This window comes from Eublepharis macularius, chromosome 5 (assembly GCF_028583425.1).
Source record: "Eublepharis macularius isolate TG4126 chromosome 5, MPM_Emac_v1.0, whole genome shotgun sequence".
Taxonomy (NCBI): domain Eukaryota; kingdom Metazoa; phylum Chordata; class Lepidosauria; order Squamata; family Eublepharidae; genus Eublepharis; species Eublepharis macularius.
The window spans coordinates 29,752,235-29,778,327 of NC_072794.1; the positions used below are offsets into that span (position 1 = coordinate 29,752,235).

A 26,093-nucleotide genomic window follows, 5' to 3' on the forward strand; every position below is an offset into this window, starting at 1 on the left:
TCAAGTCATTTGGTGCCAAACTGAGCAGAGCTAGTGACTGGCTCAAGTCTGATAGACAAAGTTAAATGCAGTAAGTTCAACCATCCGACACATTTCTCAGCAAAATTCACGGCATCCCTAATCAAAACTGGGGTGATCAAAGCCTAGGCAGTTGCAAAGCAGCAGGACAGTTCCTTTGATTCCCACATAGTGAATTGTGATTCAGATTCTTGGCTTCTAAAGTAAATTCGATGTAAGCAACTACTATGCCGACTCTCTTGCCTTGCCTTTTTTTTTTTTGCACCATTTGTAGCCATGGATAACCCAGAGAGCCTGACTGCCATGAACATCACTCCAACAGAAGCCCTGCTGAAGTGGGACCCACCTGTGGCTGAAGTTGAGAATTATGTCATTGTGCTCACACACAACACAGGTAGATCCCCACCTGATCTGTGGCCCTTGCTAGGGGTGGAAGGAAGAGTGTAAGAGGGTGGGAGAAATGCAAAGAGGGTGGAAAACCAGTGATGGGAGCTGGTTTTCATAAGAGGTGCTGAATCCAATTACGTTTGTTCCTAGGTTGTCCAAAAAGGAGGCAGAAAGGAGCTGTCCACCTTTTCAGCACTGAAATCACTCCCTTGGTGTTTTGTATTGAATAAGCTAAAAGGGTTGCCTTTGAATCCATTGCAGATATATTCTTCATTGAAGCACAAGAACATGAACAGCACCAACATGGAGCTGTTGGTAGCCCTCAACACATGACAATATGTGTGTTGAAATCAACACATGTAGAGAGAGCATGGGCATGATTACACTATGCCCGATCATCGGCTCATTGTGCAAAGTCAACATGCATAGGCTTCCTCCCTGCGCTCAGAAATGTTTGAAGAAGCAGTATTTGTGATCACGGGGACGGAGCCTGTGTAGGAACATTTCCTACACATGGGAGCTCCATGCACATTAGCTGGCAATCACATGCATAATGTTACTCATAGAGGACCAGAGAAAGGAGAAACAGGAAGAACAAGAAGAGATCCATGTAGAGTGGTCCGAATGCAATGTAAGACAAATAATGAAGCTAAGATGGCCTAGGTCTAGCTAAGACACATAATGAAGCTAAGAAGGCCTACGTCTGGATGGGATTACTGGGATAACTGGTTGTGTCCCCTTTTGTTCCACAATGGAAAGTGGTGTGATATGAGTGCAGGAGAAAGGGTCTTAAACAGGGCTGTGCCAGTATGTTGACTTATCAGAAGAGGAAACTGTTGGTTTCTTTCTACTGTGCTTATGGTTCATGCATTTTACCAACCATCATCTTCTGATTTCAGTTGCAGGAGAGACTATTTTAGTAGATGGGACCAGCCAAGAGTTTGAGCTTATCAATTTGCTCCCTAGTACCAGCTATGGAGTCACCATGTATGCCACCAATGGGCCTGTCACTAGCAGAACCATTTTCACCAATTTTACCACACGTAAGTATATCGTATTCCTTTCACCAGCCAGGAAACACTTCTAACAATTTGCAAGTTAGTCTTCAAGGGCTGTGCCCACTTTAATTCATTTTCCATCCTTGGCAGTTTTGGATCCTCCATCAAATTTGACAGCGAGTGAAGTGACGCGACGGAGCGCCCTTCTTTCATGGCTGCCTCCCATGGCAGAAATTGAGAACTACATCATGACTTATCGGTCACCTGATGGAAGCCGCAAGGTGAGTCCTCACCGTGAGGAGACTCTTAACATTTGCCAACAGGTCTGCCTATTTATTTATGATATTTATAGTCTGCCTTTCTCATTGAGACTCAAAGTGGGTTACACAATATAAATCAGTGCAATCAATATAATAAGATATCTGATAAAAGAAGTGAAAGGACTGTGATTGCCAAAATCTGAAAACAAAGCATAAAGGCGGAACTACACAGATAGATGTAAATATAGTAAGAGCAAGATAATACGTATGATAAACAGGTAATATATACTATACAGATTAATGTAGCCCACAATCCCGTTCCCTTTATTAAATATTAAATCACAGCATCATAATATACCCTTACTGCCTTCATTAAAATGCCCTCCTGAACAATTCTCTTTTACATAGTTCGCAGAATGGCAAAAGTGTGGGGGCCTTCCTTGTCTCAGGCAGGCTACTCTGTGAGGTGGGGGCCACAACAGCAAATGAGCGTTTCCAGGCCGCTGTTGTTCTCACCTATTTGCAAGGTGACGGTACTTGCAGAATGCCCTGTTCAGATGAGCCAAGCTGTCGTTTTGGGGGACAGAGAAAGAGGTAGTCCTTCTTTGGTATAACATTCATAACAAGGGTCCAAGGAAGTAGAGATGAGGGGTAGGGTGAATTTCTTTTCTCCCTCCAAAAACGCTTTGTCTTTTTGGGGAGCTGTTTACAGTAACCTTTTACTTGCCTTCTGCTGCTTTGGTAGCCATTTTCCTCCATTTCATTTCTCTTTTTTTTTTTTTTTGAAAAAATTTTTTTATTGGGTTAGAATCCATTATTTTTACATTTACATTCAATTTTCCCCAATTTTTCATCTCTAACCCCCTCCCTTTCCCCCCCTTTTGTTGACTTCCAACAGCTTTCCGACCCTTTGTCCCCTTTCCCTTACTTCTATTAGATTCCTCTATCTAAAACAAATATATATTCTCCATTAATCTAAGCAGTACACCCTTAGCTATTTTTAACATTGTATACCCAAACTGTAGGTCTTTGTTTCCATCTTAGATAAACAATTTATCCCATTTTTCAATTTCAAATATTTCTATATGTCATGAACCATGTAAATCATACATTCATTTAAATCAAACAATTTGACTTATTCTCTATATATTACTCATTCTATCTTTTTGTAATAATTCTGTATAACTCTCATCACGTAGTCAATCAATTTAACTCATCTGTATCTTCAGACATTCAGTTTGGTACATTTTACAAATCTTACCAAAGAAAGAAAATATTGTTGATTAATCAATCCTTATATTTAATCCTTATAGTTAATTATTTTCTATCTATGTTCTGTTTGTTAACCTATATATATCTATATATATGTCAATCTATTAGTCTAACTGCTTATTAATTCACATTTATCTCTTCTCCCCCCGGTAAAGTCTCCCCCCTCTACTTCAGTATTTTAGTAGTTCTCAAACTGCCACAGTTTTCCTCCCACCTCCCATTTCTTCTCCAGGTATTGTTTCAGCTTCTCCCAGTCTGTGTTAAACTGCCCTGAGTCCAGATCTCTCAGTTTTCTTGTCATCTTATCCATTTCAGCCATATACAGCAATTTGTAAATCCAATCTTCAATAGTTGGCACTTCTTGTACTTTCCATTTTTGCGCATACAAAAGTCTAGCTGCTGCTGTCATGTAAAATATCAACGTCCTGTGTTGAGCTGGGATTCCCTCCATTCCCAAGTTCAGTAGCAGGAGTTCTGGGTTCTTATTAATTTGAAATTGTAAAATTTCACTCATTTCTCTTATTATTTCCCCCCAGTACTGCCTGGCTACCTCACACGACCACCACATATGATAGAGGGAGCCCTCATGCTTCTTACATTTCCAGCATTTATTAGAAGTGTTCAAATTCCCTAGCGCAATCTTCTTTGGTGTCATGTACCAACGATAGATCATTTTGTAAATGTTCTCTTTAATATTAGTACATGTCGTTGTCTTCATTGTAGTTTTCCACAAGTATTCCCATGCCTCCATTGTTATTTCTTTATTAAAATTTATAGCCCATTTCACCATTTGTGTTTTAACTGTCTCATCCTCGGTATACCATTTCAACAGTACTTGGTATACCTTGGATATTCTTTTCTTGTCTTCTTTAAGAAGGGTCTGCTCTAGTTCCGAATCCTCTATTCGTATACCTCCCTTTACAGAGTCCAAGTTATATAAGTCTCTGATCTGTCTATACTGGAACCAGTCGTAATTAGGTGATAGTTCCTCTTGCGTCTTTATTCTAAGTTTGGATGCTTCAGTTTTAGTTATTTCTTTATACGTTAAACATTGTTGTTCATTATCAACAGCTCTCGGGTCTATCACCTCATATGGAACCACCCATAAGGGAGTTCCTTCTTGTAAATAAATTCTGTACTTCTTCCAGATTATGTATAGACTTCTCCGTACAAAATGGTGCAGGAACATCGAGTTGACCTTTACTTTGTCATGCCATAGGTATGCGTGCCATCCAAATATTTTTTTATATCCCTCTAGGGCTAGTAGTTTCTTGTTCTTTAATGTCATCCATTCTTTCAACCAAACTAGGCAGATTGCATCATGATAAAGTCTCAGATTGGGCAGTTGCATTCCGCCTCTTTCCTTTGCATCTTGTAAAACTTTTACTTTCACTCGAGGCTTCTTGCCTGCCCAAACAAAATCTGATATTTTCCTCTGCCATTTTTCAAATTGTTTAGAGTCTCTGATGATTGGTATTGTCTGTAGCAAAAACATTACTCTTGGTAACACATTCATCTTAACTGCTGCAATCCTGCCCAACCATGACAAATTCAGTCTATTCCATTTAATCAAGTCTCTCTCTATCTGAGTCCATAGTTTTTCATAGTTGTTTTTGAATAAATCTATATTCTTTGCAGTCAGTTCGACTCCCAAATATTTCACTTTGCTTGTTACTTCACAATCCGTTATTTCCGTTAACAATTGTTGTTTCTGCTTAGTCATATTTTTACATAATATCTTTGACTTCTTTTTGTTGATATAAAAACCTGCCAAGTCTCCAAACTCCTTGATCTTATCTATCACTTTTGGCATGTTCTCCAATGGGTCCTCTACAATTAACATTATGTCATCCGCAAATGCTCTGATCTTATATGAATAGTCCTTTATTTTTATTCCACGAATTTCCTCATCTTGTCGTATTTGTATCATCAGAATCTCCAATACTAAAATAAACAACAGTGGAGACAACAGGCAACCTTGTCTTGTTCCTTTACTTATCGTCAGTTTCTTGGTCACTTCATCATTCACCACAATTGCTGCAGTCTGGTCTCTGTAAATTTCCTTAATTGCTCTGATGAATCTTTCTCCCAATTGTAGCTTTTCCATAGTGGCAAACATAAAGTCCCAGTTTAAATTGTCAAACGCCTTTTCAGCGTCAACAAAGAAGAAACCAACCTCTTTATCACAACGCTTGTCATAATATTCAATAGCATTGATCACTGTCCTTAAGTTATTTCTTATTTGTCTATCTGGCAAAAAACCTGCTTGTTCCTCCTCTATAACTTCCGAGAGCCATCCCTTCAGTCTCTCCGCCAATATCTTCGCAAAAATTTTATAGTCATTGTTAAGTAGCGATATAGGTCTATAATTTTTCACGTTAGTCAGGTCTTGGCCCTCTTTTGGGATCAATGATATGTTCGCTTCACTCCAAGTGTCTGGAATCCTTTGATCCCTTAAAATTCCATTCATCACCTCTTTTAGGAATGGTGCCAGTTCATTAGCCATTATCTTATAAAATTTAGCCGTAAGTCCATCTGGCCCTGGCGCCTTTCCTAAATTTGCGGATTGTATTGCCTTGCTTATTTCCTCGTCAGTTACTTCACTATTCAATTTATTTCTCCAAGCCTCCGAGATTTCTGGAAGTTTGGTTTTCTCCAAATATGTCGCTATTGATTCTTTATTTACTTCTTTCTTATTATACAGCTTAGCGTAGAATTTATAAAAGGCTCTACTAATGGTAGTCTGCTCCAAATACGTTTTATTGTCTTCACAAATTTTATTTATTATTTTCTTTTCCCTTCTCTTCTTCAATTGCCATGCCAGGTACTTCCCAGGTTTATTGGCACCCTCAAACGCTTTTTGATTCAGTCTTTTAAGATTCCACTCCAATTCTTTATTGCTCATTGCTGTTAGCTGTTCTTGAAGTATTTTAATTTCCTGGTATAATTTCTTTTTCCCTGGTCTCTTTTTTAACTGTATTTCTTTGGCTTTTATTTTCTCCTCAATCTCTTGTCTTTTCTCCTCTTTCTTCTTTCTTGCTCTACCATTTAAGTCCATTAGTATGCCCCTTATAACCGCCTTATAAGCATCCCAAACTTTATTGGTTGGTACTTCTTTATGCACGTTATATTGTATAAAAAACTTTGTCTCTTTTCTCAATATTTCCATATTCTCTCTTTCCTGTAACAAGTCCTCATTTATTCTCCATGCTTTCCTTTTTCTCCTTTTTCCTAGTTTCCACATAATTGGATTGTGATCTGAGCCTACCATCGGCATTATTTCTACCTCCTTAGTCCATAACGCTAAGTCTTTTGAGGCCCAGATCATGTCAATTCTTGATAATGTAGAGTGCCTTGCAGAATAAAAAGTAAACTGTCTACTTTTAGGATATTCTCTCCTCCATACATCTTCAAGAGTCTCTTGTTGAATCAACTCAAAAAAGAGCTTTGGTAATAGTCCTCTTTTCTTTTGTGCCGTTGTAGTCTTTTTATCTAGTTCCAAGTCTGTCACTCCATTGAAGTCTCCAGCAAGAATTATCTGGTCATATAAAAGATCGTCTAGATGCTTCCTCAAATCCTCAAAGAAGCTTTCTTTTGCACCGTTAGGTGCATAAAGTCCGACTACCAACACTCTCTTTAAATTCCAAATACATTCCACTGCTACAAATCTGGCTTCCACATCTCTCATAACAAATTTTGGCTGTAGCTCCTCTTTTATGTACAACACCACTCCTCTTTTTTTCTTGTTGGAGGCCGCTACAAATTCTTTGCCCAATTTTCCAGATTTTAAATATTTTACATCCTGCTTTCTAATATGGGTCTCTTGCAAACAAACAATGTCACATTTTTGTTTTAGTAGCCAGTGAAAAATATTTTTCCTCTTATTCGGTGAATTTAGTCCATTTACATTCCAAGATAATACTTTACATTCCATGCTCATAATCTTGTTGGTAAGTCTTTTTCATTGTCCTTAATAAATCGCTCCATCTCTCGCTCAGATCTGATACGTTTTTTGGCCCCTCCAAACTCAAAGGACACTCCTTCTGGTAACTCCCATCTGTACCTAATTTTCATGTCCTTCAAGATCTGAATTAGCACTTTATATTTTTTCCGGTCTAATAACACTGACCTGGGTAATTCCTTCATTATAATGATCGTCTTGCCATCAATCTCCAATGGATCTTGAAACTGTTTTGTCACAATCTTCTCTTTCATATTTCGTGTCGTAAACTGCACAATCACATCTCTTGGTAGTTTCCTCTGGGTTGCAATTCTCGAATTCACACGATATGCCACATCTAGGATAGCCACAACTTCCTCCTCCTCCTTCCCCAGGTATTCAGCTAACACCTCAGTCATCTGTTCTTGCGCTGACTTTCCTTCCACTTCTGGCAAGCCACGAAAACGTAGCTGCTTCTCCATATGTTTAGTTTCTGCAACTGACATTCTCCCCTTCACCAGTCTCATCTCTGTTTGTTGCGTGTCTGCTAAATTCTCCATCGCGTCCTCTACTGTTTTAACTCTCTGCTGCGTTCCTTGTAGTTCACTTTGTATTGTTTCCATACCTTTTTTCACTTCTGACAGCTCCGATTTTACTGTCTGTGTAACCTCTTTAACCTCTTTAATCAGCTCCAGTTTCGTGTCCTTAAGTTCTTTAATCACATCTAAAAGTTTTTTGTCCAGGTTTTCTATTGCCGATTGCCACTCTTTTTTTGACATCGTGGGGCTTGCTTTAGCTCGCTCCCACGAGTCCGCTCTCTTCCTTAACTCCGTGGCGTAAAATTTAACGTCTTTTTATTTTAAATGTCCCGGTCTTTTTGCAAAAATTAAATTTTAAAGAGTCCAAAATGTCGGGCGTCTTTTCTCTATGGTTTCTCTATAATTTTGTAATCCAAGATGGCCTACTTCCTTTTCCGCTGAAGCCGCGACCCTTCCCCTTTCAAAAATGGCGATTCCCTTCTTCCTGCCCTCCAGCAAGGGCCGCTTCTCTCCAGCCGCTCTATTGTTATTACGCACTTCCTGTCTCCCGTCTTCCCACAGCAGATCTCGCGATGGTGTCTTTTTCTCACAGCTCCAAAGCCACAGGTATTCAAAACAATAGTCCGTTTTCTTTAATAACTTCTTTAAACTTAATCTCTTTTCAAATACAACTCCTGCCGAGTCTTCCCCTCCTTTTCGCTAGTCTGTTGCAGTTTAAAAATCTACTTTTTTTCCTCTCTGTTTTTATCAATCTGTCCCGTATCAGAAGATAACGATCTTTACCTTCTCTTCACTTTTCTCGGGTTGTAATCGCTGTTTCGATTTTAAGTTCTCATCTCAGCTTCTTCCCCCAATCGAAGCTTGGGTATGTAGGTCTTATGCCAGCCGAATTGGCCCCAAAACTACCGCAGAGATTGTAGCCGACCCGTCGCAAGGTGGGACCTCAAGGATCGGGAGGGGACCCGTTGTGCAGAGCCCCCCCTCGTCCGAGATCTAACTCACCCTAGGGTCTTGAGCGTTCTTTGCCTGCTCTCCGCCTGAGAGCAGTCGGCCGCGGGCTATTTTCACCCCGCCGGCCGGTTTAAAACGGCAGTCCGGTCAGCTCCGCAAGTGGAGCTGCGTTAGACCTCCATGAATCCCAAACCGGAAGTCCCTCCATTTCATTTCTCTTCGAGTGATTCCAGACAAGCAGATATGACATCGCAGTTGAAACAGCATCACAATCAGATTTGGCTATTTGTTGACATTACCAGGGGCCAAGGAAAGCCATTTAAACTAAGGCAGTGCTTCCAATACTGGTCACAGAAAAGATCTTAGCATAAAAGAATTTCTTAAAGCTAGGGATTTCTGTTTGTTCTGATTTAAAGTACTATGTACAATGATGGCCCTCTATAAATATTGGCCTTGCCGCATTCCTAGTTTGGGGTAATTAATTGCATGTCGTTCCAGATGGAAATGATCATACAAAAACTCATCCAGCCAGTTCAGTGGGGTCTATGGGCTCTGTATACTCAACTCATCACAATGTAGGCAGGTATGTGTAGCCCTTCCATTGTCTGCTGGATCTCTATTTCATATACACCCTTCAAGCCATTTTTATTGATTTTTTTTTGCCCCGACTACTATTTGCTACAGGAAGTAAGCCCTGGTACAAGATAATAACAACAACAACAACAACAACAACATTCGATTTATATACTGCCCTTCAGGACAACTTAACACCCACTCAGAGCGGTTTACAAAGTATGCCATTATTCGACAATATATGCCATTATTATCCCCACAACAATAATCATCCTGTGAAGTGGGGGGGGGGCTGAGACAGCTCTGAAAGAGCTGTGACTAGCCCAAGGTCACCCAGCTGGCTTCAAGCAGAGGAGCGGGGAATCAAACCCGGTTCTCCAGATTAGAGTCCTGCGCTCTTAATCACTACACCAAACTTAACCACTGAACCACTACACCAAACGCAGGGGAGGAATAGTGGGTACTGGTTGGGGTTAACCCCCTTCCTGCCACCCATGATTCTCTCCTGTATGCACCATTTTATTCTCCACGGTTCACCATTTTATTCTTGCTGTATGAGAAAATACAACTTTTGGGAGCCTCCATTTGCAAGATAACTTTTAGGCTCTCCCCTAAATGGATTTGTTGTGCCAGCATGGATCGTTTTCAGACGTGGAACTCTCATGTCCGTGCCATGCATTCATATAATTTGAAAAAAACCTATGAATAGCAGAGCTGCTTCTAAGATACTTCATTTTCTGGATCTGATCTCTGAACTAGTGGCCTGCATTATCTTTTTGGCAGTACATATGCATTCATCCATTTGTGCACTGTGTGAGAGGACCAGCCTCTTGGGATATGCAGAGTTTCTGCAATCTTTCCCTGCTCTCCCTGGTGGATGGTTGCTTCTGTTCCCAGCCTAGGGTCCAAAACCTTTTTTAAAATGTATGCTGCCACCACTTTACCTTTATGTAGGCAGAAAATACCTAAGACTCAAACCCTGGCTATTAAATCCAGTTGCCAATAAATGATTGGCCTAGCATGCCTAATGTAGCATCTAACTATGCAATCCTATGTAGAGTTACTCTAATCTAAGCCTACTGATTGGACAGGTGTAACTGTGCATAGGAATTTACTGTAAAAATATCTTAGATTAGTGAACTCTTTCTAAGAATGGTGTTTTTCCTCCTGGTCTGCCAAATCAGCAGTGCCGTTTTGCACCAATAGTAAAAAAAAGTCACTACGAAAAATTCAAGTACTTACAAAGCTCCAGGCACAGCTGGTCATGGGCTGTGGTCTTCTTTGGTATAACATTCATAATATAAAGTGTATACTTGTCCAGTCCTTTGCACAAACTTTCAGCACAGGAGTTTCTTTGCTGCTCAGATGACCCAGCAAGCCTGATCTTGAAACCTCACCAGTGCAATCCAAAGCAGAGTTTTGCCTTCAGTCCACTGAAGTCAGTAGGCTTAAAAGCTTTGTTTAGGGTCATATTGTAAAAAGCTTGGGCAAGCACAATACATCTGGCCTATCATAGTTCAGAGGCTCGCTTTCTGCTGTTTCTGGTTTCCTTGTCATGCCCTCCTATGGTGCACTCTGGCCAAACCCCTGCCTTATATCTCTCAGGTCACCTGTTCAAGACCAAAATTATTTCTTGGCATATTGAAGATAGTCATAGGCCACACTTTTCCATAAAATTGCCCAGGTGCCATGAATCCTGATTCCACTTCCTGATCTCTGATGTAAATTTCTCCTCTGCTTTGTGCATTTCCATGTCTTATGGTGACCCGTCTACAGGAGCTGATCGTAGATGCAGAAGACACCTGGATCCGCCTAGAAGGGCTTTCTGAAACCACAGAGTACACAGTACGCTTGCAAGCAGCCCAGGATGCTGTCAGAAGTGGATTCACCTCCACTGTCTTCACTACAGGTAAAGGGAATCATTTCCATTGCCTCCTGAAAGATCTTCCCTGGTTGTCTTTGGCTACAAATACTTTCTGTTGAGGCTTCCTCAGAAAATGAGTCTTTGGGGGGACCAGTGGAAGCACTGATGCCAGACCTGATTCAGCTTAATGAGTCCAGAGTAATGCACGTACACAATGCTCATAGATTAAATGCATTACCCTACCTAATGCATTTTCATCCCACTCAACCTTCTGGGTGGCATACATGTTTCTCCCCTCCAGAACTTTTCCAAGACATGATATAATTTGACTCCCAGGTTTGCCATGAAACAAGGGAGAGATACGTAACCACACTGATGGAGTGTTTTGCAGACGCTCCATGTGTATTTTAAAATGTATCTCAGCAACACTAAGAAACAGAAACTTAAGGAATGAAATTTGTTATTATCATTCACCTTATTTCTTTTACCAACAGGTCTATTGCCAAAGACAGTGGCCCCATGGCAAGTTCCTTCCCCTCTCCCGTCCATAACAACTGGTTCAAGCTTCATGCATTGCCCTTCCCTTAACAGCAGCAACCAGTGATGCAGAAGGAGAGCAAAAAACACATCATAACAGGAATAACTTAAGATAGATTTTGAAGGGGGGAGTCAGCATAAGAATGACATTTGCGGACGGCAGCCGAGTCTTTGCAGGAGTCACAGAAACTGAATGCTTCTATCCACATGTTTGACTGCCTAACCTCTATTTATTCTTAATAGAACACTCCATTTTTAAAAAAAAAATCAGCATCAGTCTGTGCAGCTGAACATTTCCTTTATGTCGCTGTTTTAGATTAGTTTATGCAGCAAAATGGTTGAAATATCAGGTTGCCGGAGCATTTAGAAAGGAGGGGGTATCTACAAACCAGAAATCTCTCTTGTAGAGAATGAACTTCTGTAAATACATGAAGAATGTGGGCAACACCAGAGGACACCCGTTGTGGATCACTTATTTAAAAAGGAATTTGTAAAAGGTGCTGAATCCAATTACGTTTGTTCCTAGGTTGTTCAAAAGAGAGGACAAAAAGGAGACAGAAAGGAGCTGTCCACCTTTTCAGTACTGAAATCACTCCCTTGGTGTTTTGTATTGAATAGGCTAAAAGGGTTGCCTTTGAACCCACTGCAGATATATTCTTCATTGAAGCACATGAAAAGGCTTTTGAAATGCCTGTCAGTTAACAACCACAGCTATCAATAGCCACAAACCCCACTTGCTTGGTACAACTATAGATCAGGGTCTAGTGTATTATTCCCCTCTTCCATTTCAGTTAGTGTAAAGGATTACAGTGAGTACGTTGCAATGGTTGAAAAACAGTGCAGAGTTTTTCAGGCTGATCTTACTGGCAGATGAAAAGCAAATCAAATTCCCGGTGTCATTCAGTGCAGCAGTTTTTATTTTTTTTATTCCATTGATAACTTTTTAATATTTCTGGGGATGACCAACTTTTGTACTCTCAAGAGCCATTTTATTCTCCTAAGATTGTATTTTGGCTGTTCAGATCAGTCCATTCTTGGTTGGTCAGGCTTTATAATGAAGTCAGAATTCATCAAGTAAGAGCATCACAATCAATCATAGAGGGCTGGTGTAAAGTAATAGCCAAGATGCTGGATTATAAAGTAGGACGTTTACACTTCAGATATCCTCTTTGCCATGAATCCACCAAGAGGCCTAAGACAAGCCAACATCTCTCAGCTTCAGTCTGAAACACAGAGATAATAATACGGATCTATAATGTTGTTGCAAGAATAACAAGAAAAAGTATAGTTAATGTTTTTGAAATTTTAAAAGCACTTCAGCAATTCTAAATACTATTTTGATCTTAGGTATGTTCAGACTATTACCTACAAAACTCACAAAGAGATATAATGGGGGATTTCTTTATCTCTTCCCCCTCCTCCTGCATTTGAAAATATTTTTCCTTAAAGTTAACACTGTCTTGTTTAAAATTTGGTAAGGCTGCTTATAGCCAAATGAAATGGACTTGGGGGGTCAGATAGCCTCCGAACCACATACCAAATTATATCAAATCACCTGTTTCAATGGTCTGCCCACCACAGTGCTCGTTTTAAACCTGCATGTAATGAGAATAATAATAAAATAAAAGGGCATGGAATTTGTCATATCTGAACTGTGCATTTCAAATTGTAATGTGTATGGTCAGTATTCCCCTGACCCAACACCAACAATCAGATGTCAGGAGTGGGGGGAATAAGGCTTTAAAGCATGAGGCTTTAATTGGGGGGGGGGCTGTGCACACAGCTCATCAGTGAATTCACAGCCCACAATGAGGCAAATAATGCCACCCTGGGCAGTTTCAGGTCAGGAAAAAAGAGGGGAGCCTTTTTTCCACATACACACTCAGTGCTTTGGTCCTAATCTGAACCAGGGGCCTCTGCTCCTGTCATCTGACTGCTGGTGCCAAAGTTAGGTCAGAAGATCCCCAACCAAATTGTAATACATAGTTCAGGACTCAGTTATATTATCTGACCCACAAAACCTAGTCCCCTAATTCCTAGCTGGGCAAGACTGTAGACAGCTTCTCAGTCTTAATATTATCAGCAATCAATTACATTTTTATTCCTCCTTACCTTAAAGAAGCAGCGTACATGCTTCATTTTATCCTCACAACAATGCTGTGAGGTGGATTAGGCTGTCAGAGAGTGCTTAGTGCAAGGCCTCCTCATGAGTTTCAGGGACACATGGGGATTTGAACTTGGATCTCTCTGGTCCAAGTCCAACATTCTAACCCCTACACTACACCAGCTCTCTTATCATAATACTGTGTCACGAATTAGCACCTCCTAATTCATATGTTCAAAGCTCTGTGCCCCCCTGACTACATTTCCTCTTACATTCCATTTATCCCCTTTCTCCCACTCCAGTGTTTTGTGTGCCCTTCTAGAAGATCGTTTCTCCCCCCATTTGCATAAGCTCTTCCCCCTGCCTTCAGCCTCCTTCCCTCCAGCTGTCGCACATTGTCACTGGAAGGGCTGTCACTATGACTGGTAGATCAATCGACTCAAACCCATGTAGTAGCTACATCCCACTTGTAATGGGGAAAGGGTACATTTGAACCAGTGGGGCTGAGATATAAAGGCATCCTTATTTATTGTTTGAGACACCGTTGATTCTGGGGTGCTGTATGTGTAGCAGCACCAGAATTTGGATTCAAAATTGGAGTACCTTAGATTTGGGCTTCAAAGAATTAGGAATTTCCAAATACCTGGAAGTCCATTGAAATCAGTAGCCATTTCATGCTACAAAATAAGGAAAATCACCTTTTTAAACAAAAGCTTTCCCTTGGCCCCTCTGACCCCTTCCCAGTGCCTGTGCCAGCCCCAAAGAGCCAAGCAGAAGAGGCAAATGCACAGGAACAAGTGCAGTTGCCAGGCACCGGTACCAAGCCATTGGTCAGTGGCTGCTGCATTCAGAACCCAGGACAGCACTGGGCATGGCACAGGGAAACAGAGGAGTGCTGGTGCTGGGGCAGGGGCAGGGAGAATGCTCTGGGCGGCACTGGCAGGCATATAGCTAATGCTGGAAGGGCAGGCAGCTGCCCCCAGCAGCACTGGCCGCAGCACAGTGAAGTCTGCAGGCACAGACCTGCAGCAGCAGCAGCACACCATCAGGAGCCAGCCCCTATAACATCATTACAAAATGGGACAAAGACATCAGAGCAAGTCACAGGAGACTATCGGTCTTCCTGTTTCAAGGTAATTCCAGATGAGTCGCTGTGTTTAGTCTGTAGCGGCAAGAGTCCTGTGGCACCTTAGAGAATAACAGAATTTATTCCAGCATCAGCTTTCACGAGTCAGAGCTCACAACTTCAGATGCTTGAAGGTACAACTTCTTCTTCAGATATTCTTCTTGAAGACTTTGGAAATATCATGAAGATTTAATTTTTAAAAAAGAACTGCATAATGGCTTGTGTAGATCTCTCTCACACACACATCTATACATGAGCAAGATTTGAATCTAGCAGCACCTTGAAGAACAGCAGGATTTCCAGGTTATAAGCTTTCAAGAGTCAAGCTCCCTTCATCAAATACAAGTAGGAAGGTTTCCTATTTGTAGTTTCCTACTTGTATCTGATGAAGGGAGCACGTTGGTCTTTAAGGTGCTACGGGACTCACGTCTTCTGCTGCAAACCAACACAGCTACTCACCAGAAACATCTATATACATGCCTTTGTTCTAATTGAATTTGTACTCTGTCCAGAATAAAGGCATTCTAGGAGGGACCCAAAGATTCCATGGCTGTTAAGTCCATGTAGGAAAGATTCTCTGCAGGCAAAACATTATTGAAAGACCTGCTTACTGATGGCCCTATTATCTCTTTCCCGGACTGTAGGCCCTCTCCAGAAGAACCGCATCAGCAATGCTGTAGCTGCCCCTCTTGCATTTTGCAAGGGGCTCCCAACTTCTGCTCTCCTAAGAAATCTACAAAATCAAGACACTCGTCTCATTTAATTCTAGTAACGCTGTTCAGGAGAACAATAGGGTGTGATTAACAAAAATGGGAGGGGGGGAGGAAATCTCCAGCTGCACGACGGAAGCATTGTGCCTGCTCCTGTTGACTGGGGAACTTAACAAGAGGCTTTCCGTTCCTTCTGTCATGTTAATAACGGTGTGTCCTTTGTTGTTCACATGTACAAAAGGTTCTGGGGGAATTGCAGTACAAGCGACACAAAAGAAATGTCGTTATTAATGTTGCCCCACTCTTCCTGGGTCTGTTTGAAGTTTATAAAAGTATGAATATAAAGTGAAGCAAGAATTCCCTGTGGAGCATGGGTGTGTGTGTGTGTGTTTGTGCATGATGAAATTGAGATAAGTCCTTTGCTGGAACAAATCTCAAAGTCACAGAAGTGGTAAAAAAGCAGTTCTGTGAATAATACTTGTTCCAGAGAGGCAGCTGTGATAGTCAGTTGTTGTAAAAGAAATAAAGAGCCCTATGATACCTTGAGAACTGAGAAATCCGTCATTCATCCATCAAATGAAGTGCGATGGTTCTTAAGGTGTCGCTGGTGTTTTCCAGATGCACACTTACACCAGGTTTTCTGAGTATTCAGTCCAAAAGGATGGGAACCGCTTTGGACCTCTGTAATTCTGCACTCGAGGAAATCGAACAAAAGTGGTGTCTATGTTTTCTGCATTAGAAAGATGCCCCGTTTCTGTGTTGGGCTCTCTGTTTCCTCAGAGCCAAGCTACAAGTGACGCCTGACACAGGTTGGACACTTGTCAGCTTCCCTCAAGTTTTGATGGGAAATGTAGGCATCCTGGTCTTGCAGCTGTAATGGAGAGCCAAGCTGTAAAACCAGGAAGCCTACATTTCCCATCAAAACTTGAGGGAAGCTGACAAGTGTCCAACCTGTGTCAGGTGTCACTTGTAGCTTGGCTCTCAGTTGAGGGCTTGTCAGTTTCATCAGTTGATGGGCTAAGGACAGGTCAGTTATGTCAGTTGATCTGCTGAGGAAACTTGCAAGAGTTTTTTTGTTTTAATTCAATAAGGATGCAATGGTGCAACATTACTGTTTTAAAAAATTAAAAAGGGCTTTACTTCTTACTGTCAAGGTTAGCGTGCATACACAACACACTTTTTAGTCCATTCTTAAAATTTCTGTTAGCTGTATTGCAGCTGATAGGCTTAGGAAACTTGCAAAGTTTTTTTTTTTTAATGCACCAACATTGCAACCTTGTTGTGGAACAAAAAAAATTTAAAGAAAAAACTGGTGTCCGGCAATGCTGTCCTTCTATCCCCCGCCCCCAGCCCTGCAGCAGCAGACATCATCTTCAGGCCCTGCAGCGCGGCCTCTGGCAATACCTCAGCTACAGGAGCCTCTACAGGCCCCCAGGCCTCCCTCACCCTTAGGCCAGTCCCAGGGAGCCACTGGGGAGGGTTCAGAAGCAGCAGGGGCAAGCCAGGCAGAGAGCAGACCAAATGCCCTGCCCTAGGCTGGGATGGAGTGGGTGGAGCCAGGAGACTGCAGAGTCTACCCAGCCCTCCTATCAGATAGGCTGGGAGCAGGGCCAGTCAGGGAGACTGGGTGGAGATTGGGAGCAGAGCCAGGGAGGTGGGACAAGGGGAGGCCTTTAAATTTAGGTTCTTGTGAAGGCAGAGGAGGATTTTGCAGGGAGAGGCAGCTGGAGCGAGCTGTTACTTCCAAGGCAGCAGAAGGAACAAGGTGGTGCAACAAGATTCTGTACACTTTGCATTTTAAAAATAATCAGAATCCTGTACAAAGAAAAACAGTTTATGGTAATATAAATGAGGGATAAAAATCACGTCCACTTGAATATATCTAGTTTGTGTGTGCGTGTGCGTGTGTATTTTTGCCAGGCAATGAAACCCTGCCATGTAATCACTAAAAATCTTGCACATTCCCCTACTGACTTCTGAGATTTCACCAAGCATAACCCACACACTACAAAAGTTATTTTTCCAGCACTCAGGTCTAGAAATACTGTTTTTATTTCAAAACTGAAAACTGGAATAAACCTGGTGGGACTTCTGATGATTTTTGGATCCTTATATTGGTTGGGGTAGGGGAGTGATGGATTGTGCCAGATTGGATGGTGCCAGAGCTCTCCTTGTATGTATGGATTTGTAGCAGGTGATCTGCCCTATACCGCTAAAGGGATTCAAACCCTTTCTGACATTCTCGCCAACATAAATGTTGCCCACCAGTATACCAGCTGTTGCCATTCTAGTCCATAAGGATAAATAAGTAAGATGGAAAGAGCAAAATCAATATATTTCCTGGGCACAGCTCTTAGGGTTTTTTTCCCTAGCTCCGGGCTCCAGCCTCCCTCTTTAATGCTAGCCTGCCATTGTGCCACTACCTAGAAGAGAAAGGTGAGAAGGGACACCGCCTCTAAGCAGTCCTCAATCTTTTATACAGCACCTAGGACAAGGGGGGCACATTAATGGCTTGTTTTTTGCATAGCTTTTTAATACTGATAATTTATGCTTTTTTATAATTTTACTACGTTGCTTTTACTTGTGAACTGCCTCAAACAGTTCTCTGAAGAGGTGGCATACACATTGTCTAGAGGAATATGCTTGTTTGGTACTGAGATCATGGCTCAATGAAAGAGGATCTGCTTTATATCCCAGTCCCCAGCATCTGTCAGGGCGCAAAAAACATCTGTCTGTGCCTGAGACCTGCCTGCTAATGATGGACTGATGCTTTCTATACCTTCACAAATGTATGAAGAAGATGCTGTCACCCAGCAGCAGAGATTGGCCAGAAAGTCCCCAGATCATCAGCTTCATTTCCCTGAGACTTGGGAAAGCCATTAGCAAACTAAGGGCAAAACTGCATTAGATGCTCAAATTCAATGAATGGAACTCCACATGTGAACCTAAAAACAGACATGGAGAGAACAATGCTCATTTGGAGAACAGTAATCATTGGGGAGGAGGTTTTTTTCTTTAGGGCCACACAGCACATCTGGAGTTCCAGCATCATGCATCATTTACCATAAGGCAGCTATGGTCAGATGTCTGTAATCCTCTAATAACCCAATGCAGGTATTTCAGCGTTGATAAGAGAGAAACGTCTATAGACTTCTGTGTTCTGTTACTCTGCCAGAGCCAAAGGATATTGGAAAAGAAATCAGTAAAGGCTACTAGTAGGACTGCCAGGTTTCCTGAATTAGTGGGAGATTTCCCGCCATCAGCCCAGTTCCCCTGCACAGCTCAGTGGGCCAGCAGGGGGGGAATGGGCAGAATTGTTGTTGATGGTGATGCTGCTGCTTAAACGATACAGTTCGGGGTGATTGCTAGAGCGCTGCCCCTATGTGATGATGTCACTTCTGGGTCGCACCAGAAATGATGTCACCATGTCGACAGCAACATCACAACGTTGTTGGTGAGCCCCCCCATCATGCTAATACGTCTGCCAGTCAATGCTAGCTACCAAACAGTCCTACTAGATAGACCAATGGCCTTGCTTAATTTAAGACATATTAAAGTTCACCCACAGCTGTGCACCTTTTCCTCCTGCGGTGTCCAAACACTGGATGTGCACATTTTGCCAGCACTAGACCAATCGTTCAAATGTTTAGTTGGTACATTTGCAGGATATAGCTTTCCTGTCACGTTCTTGGCGTCACTGTGTACGAATGTATCTGCCAATATGATAAGTAAACAGGGTTGTAATAGCCCTTCTGATATGTTCCTGCCCTGATTTTGTAGGAGGCCGTGTGTTTATGAACCCTCAGGACTGTGCCCAGCATTTGATGAATGGTGACACGTTGAGCGGCGTTTACACCCTCTCTCTCAACGGAGACCTCAGCCAGCGAGTGCAAGTGTACTGCGATATGACCACAGATGGGGGTGGATGGATTGTAAGTGCGCACCGAGGGCCATCTGTTTTCTGGGTCCCTTTTTTCTGTAGAAAACCCACTGTATATAAAGCTTTCCTGAAGTTAGTTCGTTCATGAAGATTGCTAAAAGGCATTCAAAGACCTCAAAGCATAAAAGAGTAAAAAACAGAGCTGTATCAATACCGCAGCTGGCCAGATGCTCCACACACTGTCAAAAAATTATAGGTCTCCTTACAGCTCCCTGGCGGTCAATAGCACACACTCCCAACTGTTTCTATTTACTAGCAACAGTACCAATGTTCTGCTATCTGGCCCTGGTAAATAATGTGCCTGATTTTGTCCCTGTTTTAGAAGATGCCTTATTTTAACTATTGCTAATTTGAGTACTTGGAGTTGAAATAGTCTTTCAGATTTAAACCTCTGAATGTAATTGTGCAGGAGTGAAGGGAGAAGAGCATGCATCTCTCTTCCATGTGAGTCTCTTGACTCCAGGAATGTTCGTTTGGGAGGTCTGCTTGGATACAGGCCTGGATGTCCAAGGGTCAGCACGCTTTGTACTATTTGAGATATGTACACCAGCTACATGCTGTCTGAGAAAAGACTGACGCAGCCACGGTCACTCATTCCTTGGTATTGTCTTGATTGGTGAACTACAGTGCAATCTACGTGGAGCCAAGGAGTGACTGGAAACTGCAAGTGTCAGAGTATTAGCATGCATGTAGTCATCACCAACCTTCTCAGGTATAACAGGTGGTCATTTGTGACAGGACCTTTTTGGCTGTGGCCCCAGGTTGTCACATGTCCAACTGACAGGCTCACTTGGCCTCTTGCTTTCCTTTCAAGATCAGTGATACTTGTCTGGTCCAAAAGGGCTTTTGAGTTAAGTGGAAGCTAATTATTGTTTAAAGGAGCTGCTGACCAGGAATTACTGATTTACCTGCTGCTGTTGTTTTGGATGTTGTGTTTCTTAGATGTGTTTTTTATAAATTGTTTGATCAGTGCTGTGTAGTAGTGAGTAGGCATCTGGGAGACCGGGCTCACAGGAACCTTGCTGAATGATCTTAGGCCAGTCACAGTGTCTTAAGCGCATTGACATCACAGAGCTGTTGAAAGGACAAAAGTGGGAACCATGTATGCTACACCCTGAGTTCCTTGGAGGAAGGGTAAGATAAAAATGCACCAGATAAAAAGATCATTTTTTTAAGCTGCCTTGGAGATCTTAGGGCACAAAGGCAGAATACAACTGTTTCAAGCTGGTCAGACACTTTCTCTGCTCCTTTTTTTGCTCCAAATCCCATGCGGCTGTTCTTTCTCTGCATGTTTCTTTTCTCTGGGTGCCATGTTTGTAATGGTAGATAGGTTTTGGAATCCTGCTAGAGCTACAGCAGAAGAGAGAGGCTATGCAAACATACACAGCCACTTCCCCCCACTACATTCTTAAAACAGCTTCACGACCGCCCCCCCCCCCAAGCTCTCAGGGCTTCATTACATGCTTTTGCATGTTATATGTAATTAGAATCTGAGATAAAGCAGTGAAAGGAAGCCAAGAAAAGAAAAGCGCTCATCAACAACCAGAACCATCATGCCCGGGCACTCCATTTTCCATGCCTTAGGGGACTAAGTTAATAATAGTTACACTTGGAGAGGTTCCCTGTGATTTATTTGACACTTACCCGCAACTCCTTTGGAGAGCGAAGCAGGAACTGATTCATGATGCTATCAAGGAAATTAATCGACAGTGTCTTTCAAAATTTGCATGTTCATTGCTCAACATATGGCAGCTCAGGGGAGCTTCCTTTCCATCCAGGATGGCTCACTGAAGACTTGTGGGCAAGATCTAGCCCTCGCAGCACTTTTGATGGGTCCCAAAGTGGCCCTATCAAATTCTAATCAAGATGTGCTAAAAAGGTTTGCTCACATTTTCACCCATAAGGAATACCTTCGATTCCACATATAAATATTATAGTGTTATTCCTTGCACAATTCTGGAATGGTAAAAGGCCATTAGCCCTGGAACCAATGCATGAAGAGAAGGAACACTGTCCTTCACCCCACCCCACCCCACCCCACCATCCATGCACCCAGAGGTGCAGACCCTACTTCCTGAAAGATGCTTGCAGCAGGCAGATTTACAGTAGCCCTGTGTATACGGTATATGTAGAGATAAGCCAATACATGTACATTGGGCAGGAAGTGTGGAGGCTCTGCTCCCACTTTATGTTCATTCTCTGAAACACAGATGCAACACTTACACACGTGCAAAAGGAACATGCTCATAAGACATCTTCTGTGTCCAGTTCTGTGTGCTGCATTTTAAGAAAGGTGTAGACAAATTGGACTGGGTTCCAAGGAGTGTAGTGGATATAATCAGGAATCCAAAAAGAAAATGTCATAGAGGTTGAAAGAACTGTACCTGTTAAGCTTGGGGAAGATTAGATTGAGTGGGAACTCATCCTGCTCATCCAGTAGGGTGTGTGTATATGATGTGATGTCAAGTTGCTTTATGGCAACCGTATGGATTACTGAAACATTCTACCATTGACAGCCTTCCTCAGATCTTGCAAACTGAAGACCATGGCTTCCTTATTGAGTCCAGCTGCCTCATGTTAGGTCTTCCTATTGCCTTCAATCTTTTCCTAGCATTATTGTCTTTTCCTGTGAATCTTGTCTTCTCATGATATGACCAAAGTACGATAACTTCAGTTTAGTCATTTTAGCTTCTAGGGAGAATTCAAGCTTGACTTGATCAAGAACCATATAGGTGGTGCATGGTATCCATAAAAATCTCTTCTAGCACCAAACATCGAATGAATCAATTTTCTTCTTGCCTGTTTTCTCAATTGTCCAGTTTTCACATCAATACTTAGTAATGGGGAATACCATAATAGTAAGAATCGTTTCTAATTCTTTCATGGCTGCTTGTACGATTTCTTGGTTGCAGTCTCCCTTTTGGTTGATGATTGAGCCAAGGAATAGAAAATCACTAACAATTTCAATTACTTTTGTCTTCTTGATGTTTAGCTGAAATTCTGCTTCTGCACTTTGTTCTTTAATCGTCATCAGTAGTCATTGCAAGTTTTTGTGATTTTCTGCCAATAATGTAGTGTCCTCTGCATATCTCAAATTGTTAATGTTCCTTCCACAGATTTTCACTCCACCTTAATCTAAAACAAATTCAACTTTCCTCTATATGTTTTGCATCTATATTGACCAGATAGGGAAATAAAAAACATCTTTGTCTGACACCTTTGCCAACTGGAAGCCATTCTGTTTCTCTGTATTCTAACAGTAGCAGGGCTCATTTTGAGGGGGAACGCACAGGAACGCACCTGACTCTCGGCCATTTTGGGCCCATGAATTGGGGCTGAAATGGCCTGGATTGGGCCTCTGATGGGTGGTGGATCACTCTTCCGCTCAGCAGCGGCCTGATCCTGACCATTTTGGGCCCCTTTTTGGCCATTTTGGGCCCCTTTTGGGCCGTTTTCAGCCCCTTTTTGCCATATTGGGCCCAATTTCAGCTCTAAATGGCCAGGATTGGGTCCAAAACAGCCAGGATAGGTGATGCCAGGGGGTGTGGCATATGCAAATCAGTTGTGCTAATGACACATTTCCGGTAATGGTAAGGGGTGTGGCATATGCTAATGAGTTATGCTAATGAGTTCCTCCAGCTCTTTTTCTACGAAATGACCCCTGAACAGTAGCCTCTAGTCCCAAATACAGATTGGTCATCAAAGCAATTAGATGTTGTGACATACCCATTCCTTTTAAAATTGTCCATAGCTTTTCATGATTCACACAGTTGAAAAGCTTTCTGTAATCTATAAAACAAACTGATTTTCTTCTGAAATTTTGTGGTATGCTATAGTAACCATCACAAATTTGCAATATGATCTCTCATGCCTCTTCCTTTTCTGAATCCAGCTTGAACATCCAGCATTTCTCATTCCATATATGGTGAGCATCTTTGCTGTAAAAGTTTGAGCATTCACTTTGCTTGCATGGGCAAAGTAATGCAATGGTGTGGTAGTTGCTGCAATCTTTGGTGTCTCCTTTTTCAGAATTGGAATGTAGATCTAACTTTTCCAATCTGTGGGCCACTGATTTGTTCTCCATATTTGCTGGCATATTCTTGTTAAAATTTTGATGGACTCAGTTTCTGTAGCTTGAAATAATTGTATTGATAATCCATATGCTCCTGGTTATTTGTTTCTCCCAGTTGCTTTGAGTACCGCTTTCACTTAACTTTCTAAAACTGCAGGTTCTTCAACAAAAGATTCTTCTATGAAGGAATCTATCATACTTTCATCTCTTCTGTATAGTTCTATAGTGTATTGTTTCCATCTTTTCTTTATTTTGTCCTGATCAGATAATGTATTTCTCGTGTTCATCTTTCAGCATCCCTAGCTGTGGTTTGAATTTCTCTCTGATTTCTTAGATCTTGTGGAACTGGTCTCTTGTTCTTCTTTTGGTGTTCTGTTTCTTTGCACTGGTTATTAAAATAGTTCTCTTTATCTCTGCAATTAAGCTGCTGAAAAGCTGCATTTAGAAATCTGATTCTATTTTTGTCACCTTTTGCTTCTTATCTATCTTTAGCAGTTTTAAGAGTTTTATCGTCCATTGAGGCTTTTCATTTCTTTTGGATACAGCAATAGTCGTTATGTATTCTTCCTTGATAATGTCTCTGGTTTCAGACCACAATTCTTCCCATTCATGTTCAGTTGAACAAAGAACTGCAAATCTGTTCTTTATGTAGTCCTTAAAATCTCCAAGAAGGTTATTTAGATTATATTTTTGCACTATTATGATTTTTAGTGTTTTTCTTTTGCTTTATTCTAATTTTTTTATATTAGCAGTTCATGGGCCATACTACAATCAGCTCTTGGTCTTGTTTTAGCAGAAAGAATAGAGCTTCTCTATCATCTGCTTCGATTATATAATATACTTGATTTCTGTATTGGCCACCAGGTAATGTCTACATATACAATCATTTGTTCAATTGTCTGAAGTATGTGTTTGCAATGAACAAATTGTGGCATCACAAAATTCTATGAGTCACTCTCCTGCTTCATTTCATAATTGTAGTCTAAATTTTCCAACAATATTTGATTCTGCTTTGTTTCCTGTTTTTGCATTCCAGTCACCTATAATTATCAGCACATCTTGTTTAGGTGTATGATCTTCCCGGATGCTTATATAAAAGCTTTCAATTTCTTCCTCTTCAGCCTCTGTAGATGGGGCGTAAACTTGAATGATGGTTATGTTGATAGAGTTTCCATGGAGTCTGATTGATGTTATTGACTGTTGTTGTTGATTGAAGTTACATAGTTCTGATTGCTTGTGCTACGTCTTGCCTCATTTATTATTCATTAGAATATTGTTTCTTCTGAGTTTGTCATTTTCAACATAAAACACTTTGTAATTTTCTGGCTGGAAATGTCTTAATTCAGTCCACACCCAGTTCACTCACACACAGAATTACAATGATTAAACATTTCATTTCTCATTTTATGATTTTGAGTTTAGCTTGATTCATACTTCTCACATTCCATGTTCCTATTATATTGTTGCACAGCTCTGGACATTCCTTTTGCTTCTATTCACATCAGCAACTGAATATCTTTTTAGCTTTAATCTGGTCACGTCATTAAAAACAGCACTATTTGTACTTGTCCTTTGCTCTTCCTTAGTAAGCTATTGAGTGCCTGTCTTCCAGCACTATCTCTTCTATTGTTCTTGGTTTTCTCATCATAGAGTTTTTGAGGTATGAGATTATCATACCATTGCCTACTTTTGCATAGTACCAATCAGATTTAGATGAAGTATCACTGCATGAAAGATCCTCTGCCAGTATCACCTTTGACTACTGTTGCTGCCCCTGTCACCATGGGAACTGTCAGTTCTCCTCGGCTGATGTGACCATTGATTCCTAAAGGGAATCTTAGTTTGGTATCTCAGCTTTGATGAGTCCCTCTTGAATGAGTCTGACAGGAGTTTAGACTCTTGACAGTCTAAACTCCTGATGATATTGCTCTCAGCTTCAATGACACAATCATACCTGCGAAGATCAGGAGGGTAGATTTTAATTAAACATTAGGAGAAACTTCTTAAAAGTTAGCGCAGTTCCACAACTACTGCAGGGCTGAGGGAGGGGAATCTCCCTCACAGGAGATCTTCAAGGAAAGCCTGTCCTATCATCAGTCAGCAATGCTCTGCCGTAAACAGAGGGCTGGACTAAATGGTCTATAAGACCCCTTCCAGTTCTAGGACTTAATGGTTTTATCCTCATGATCAGTAGGGCCAGCACAGTCTCTCATCCTCCTCTTTTGGCATGCTTGAAAGGGCATCTTGAGAAAGAGTTTTTTCCTCAGATGCCACCTTGACTGTACAGCCTGACCACTCATGAGGAGGCTGGAAAATCTAATGAGTACTGAGAATACAAACAGCTGCCTCTGCAGTAGCAGAGATCGGCAAATTCCCTCAAGTCAGCTTCATTATTATTCCTTTGTTCCATTATATCAAGGGGTCCACTTTAGTCATTTTCTATAAAAAGGGAGAATTGAGGGAAATTGGTAACAGGTTTCATGCAAGAAAACAAGTTTATTCCTTTGGGATTTATAAATACATTGTAAAGAAACCAAACAGCAGCTTTCCCAAAAGAAAACTATTTTATTTTTTTATTGCTCTCAACAGAAGCACAGCAAAACAACTGTTCCTGTGCAGCATAAGAACAGCAACAAAACCTTCAAAATTAACTCTTTGAAATTTGGTATATTTTAAGTTTTTATTAAAATACAACAATTCATGGTTGCAATTTTTTTTATTTTTTATTCATTTACTTCATTTATATCTTACCTTTCTACCTGGTGGGGGCCCAAAAAATCATTCTGTCCTCCCCTTTTTCCT

General features: G+C 41.4%; 1 protein-coding gene across 1 annotated transcript in view; it reads left to right on the forward strand.

Annotated features, from left to right (window-relative positions):
• TNR (tenascin R) overlaps window positions 1–26,093 on the forward strand; it is a 135,097-nt gene that overhangs the window by 99,568 nt on the left and 9,436 nt on the right. The window contains exons 13-17 of the mRNA XM_054980608.1: window positions 293–412; window positions 1,305–1,448; window positions 1,554–1,684; window positions 10,715–10,847; window positions 19,060–19,211. Of these exons, the coding sequence (XP_054836583.1) occupies window positions 293–412; window positions 1,305–1,448; window positions 1,554–1,684; window positions 10,715–10,847; window positions 19,060–19,211 (680 nt within the window). The remainder of the gene's footprint in view (window positions 1–292; window positions 413–1,304; window positions 1,449–1,553; window positions 1,685–10,714; window positions 10,848–19,059; window positions 19,212–26,093) is intronic.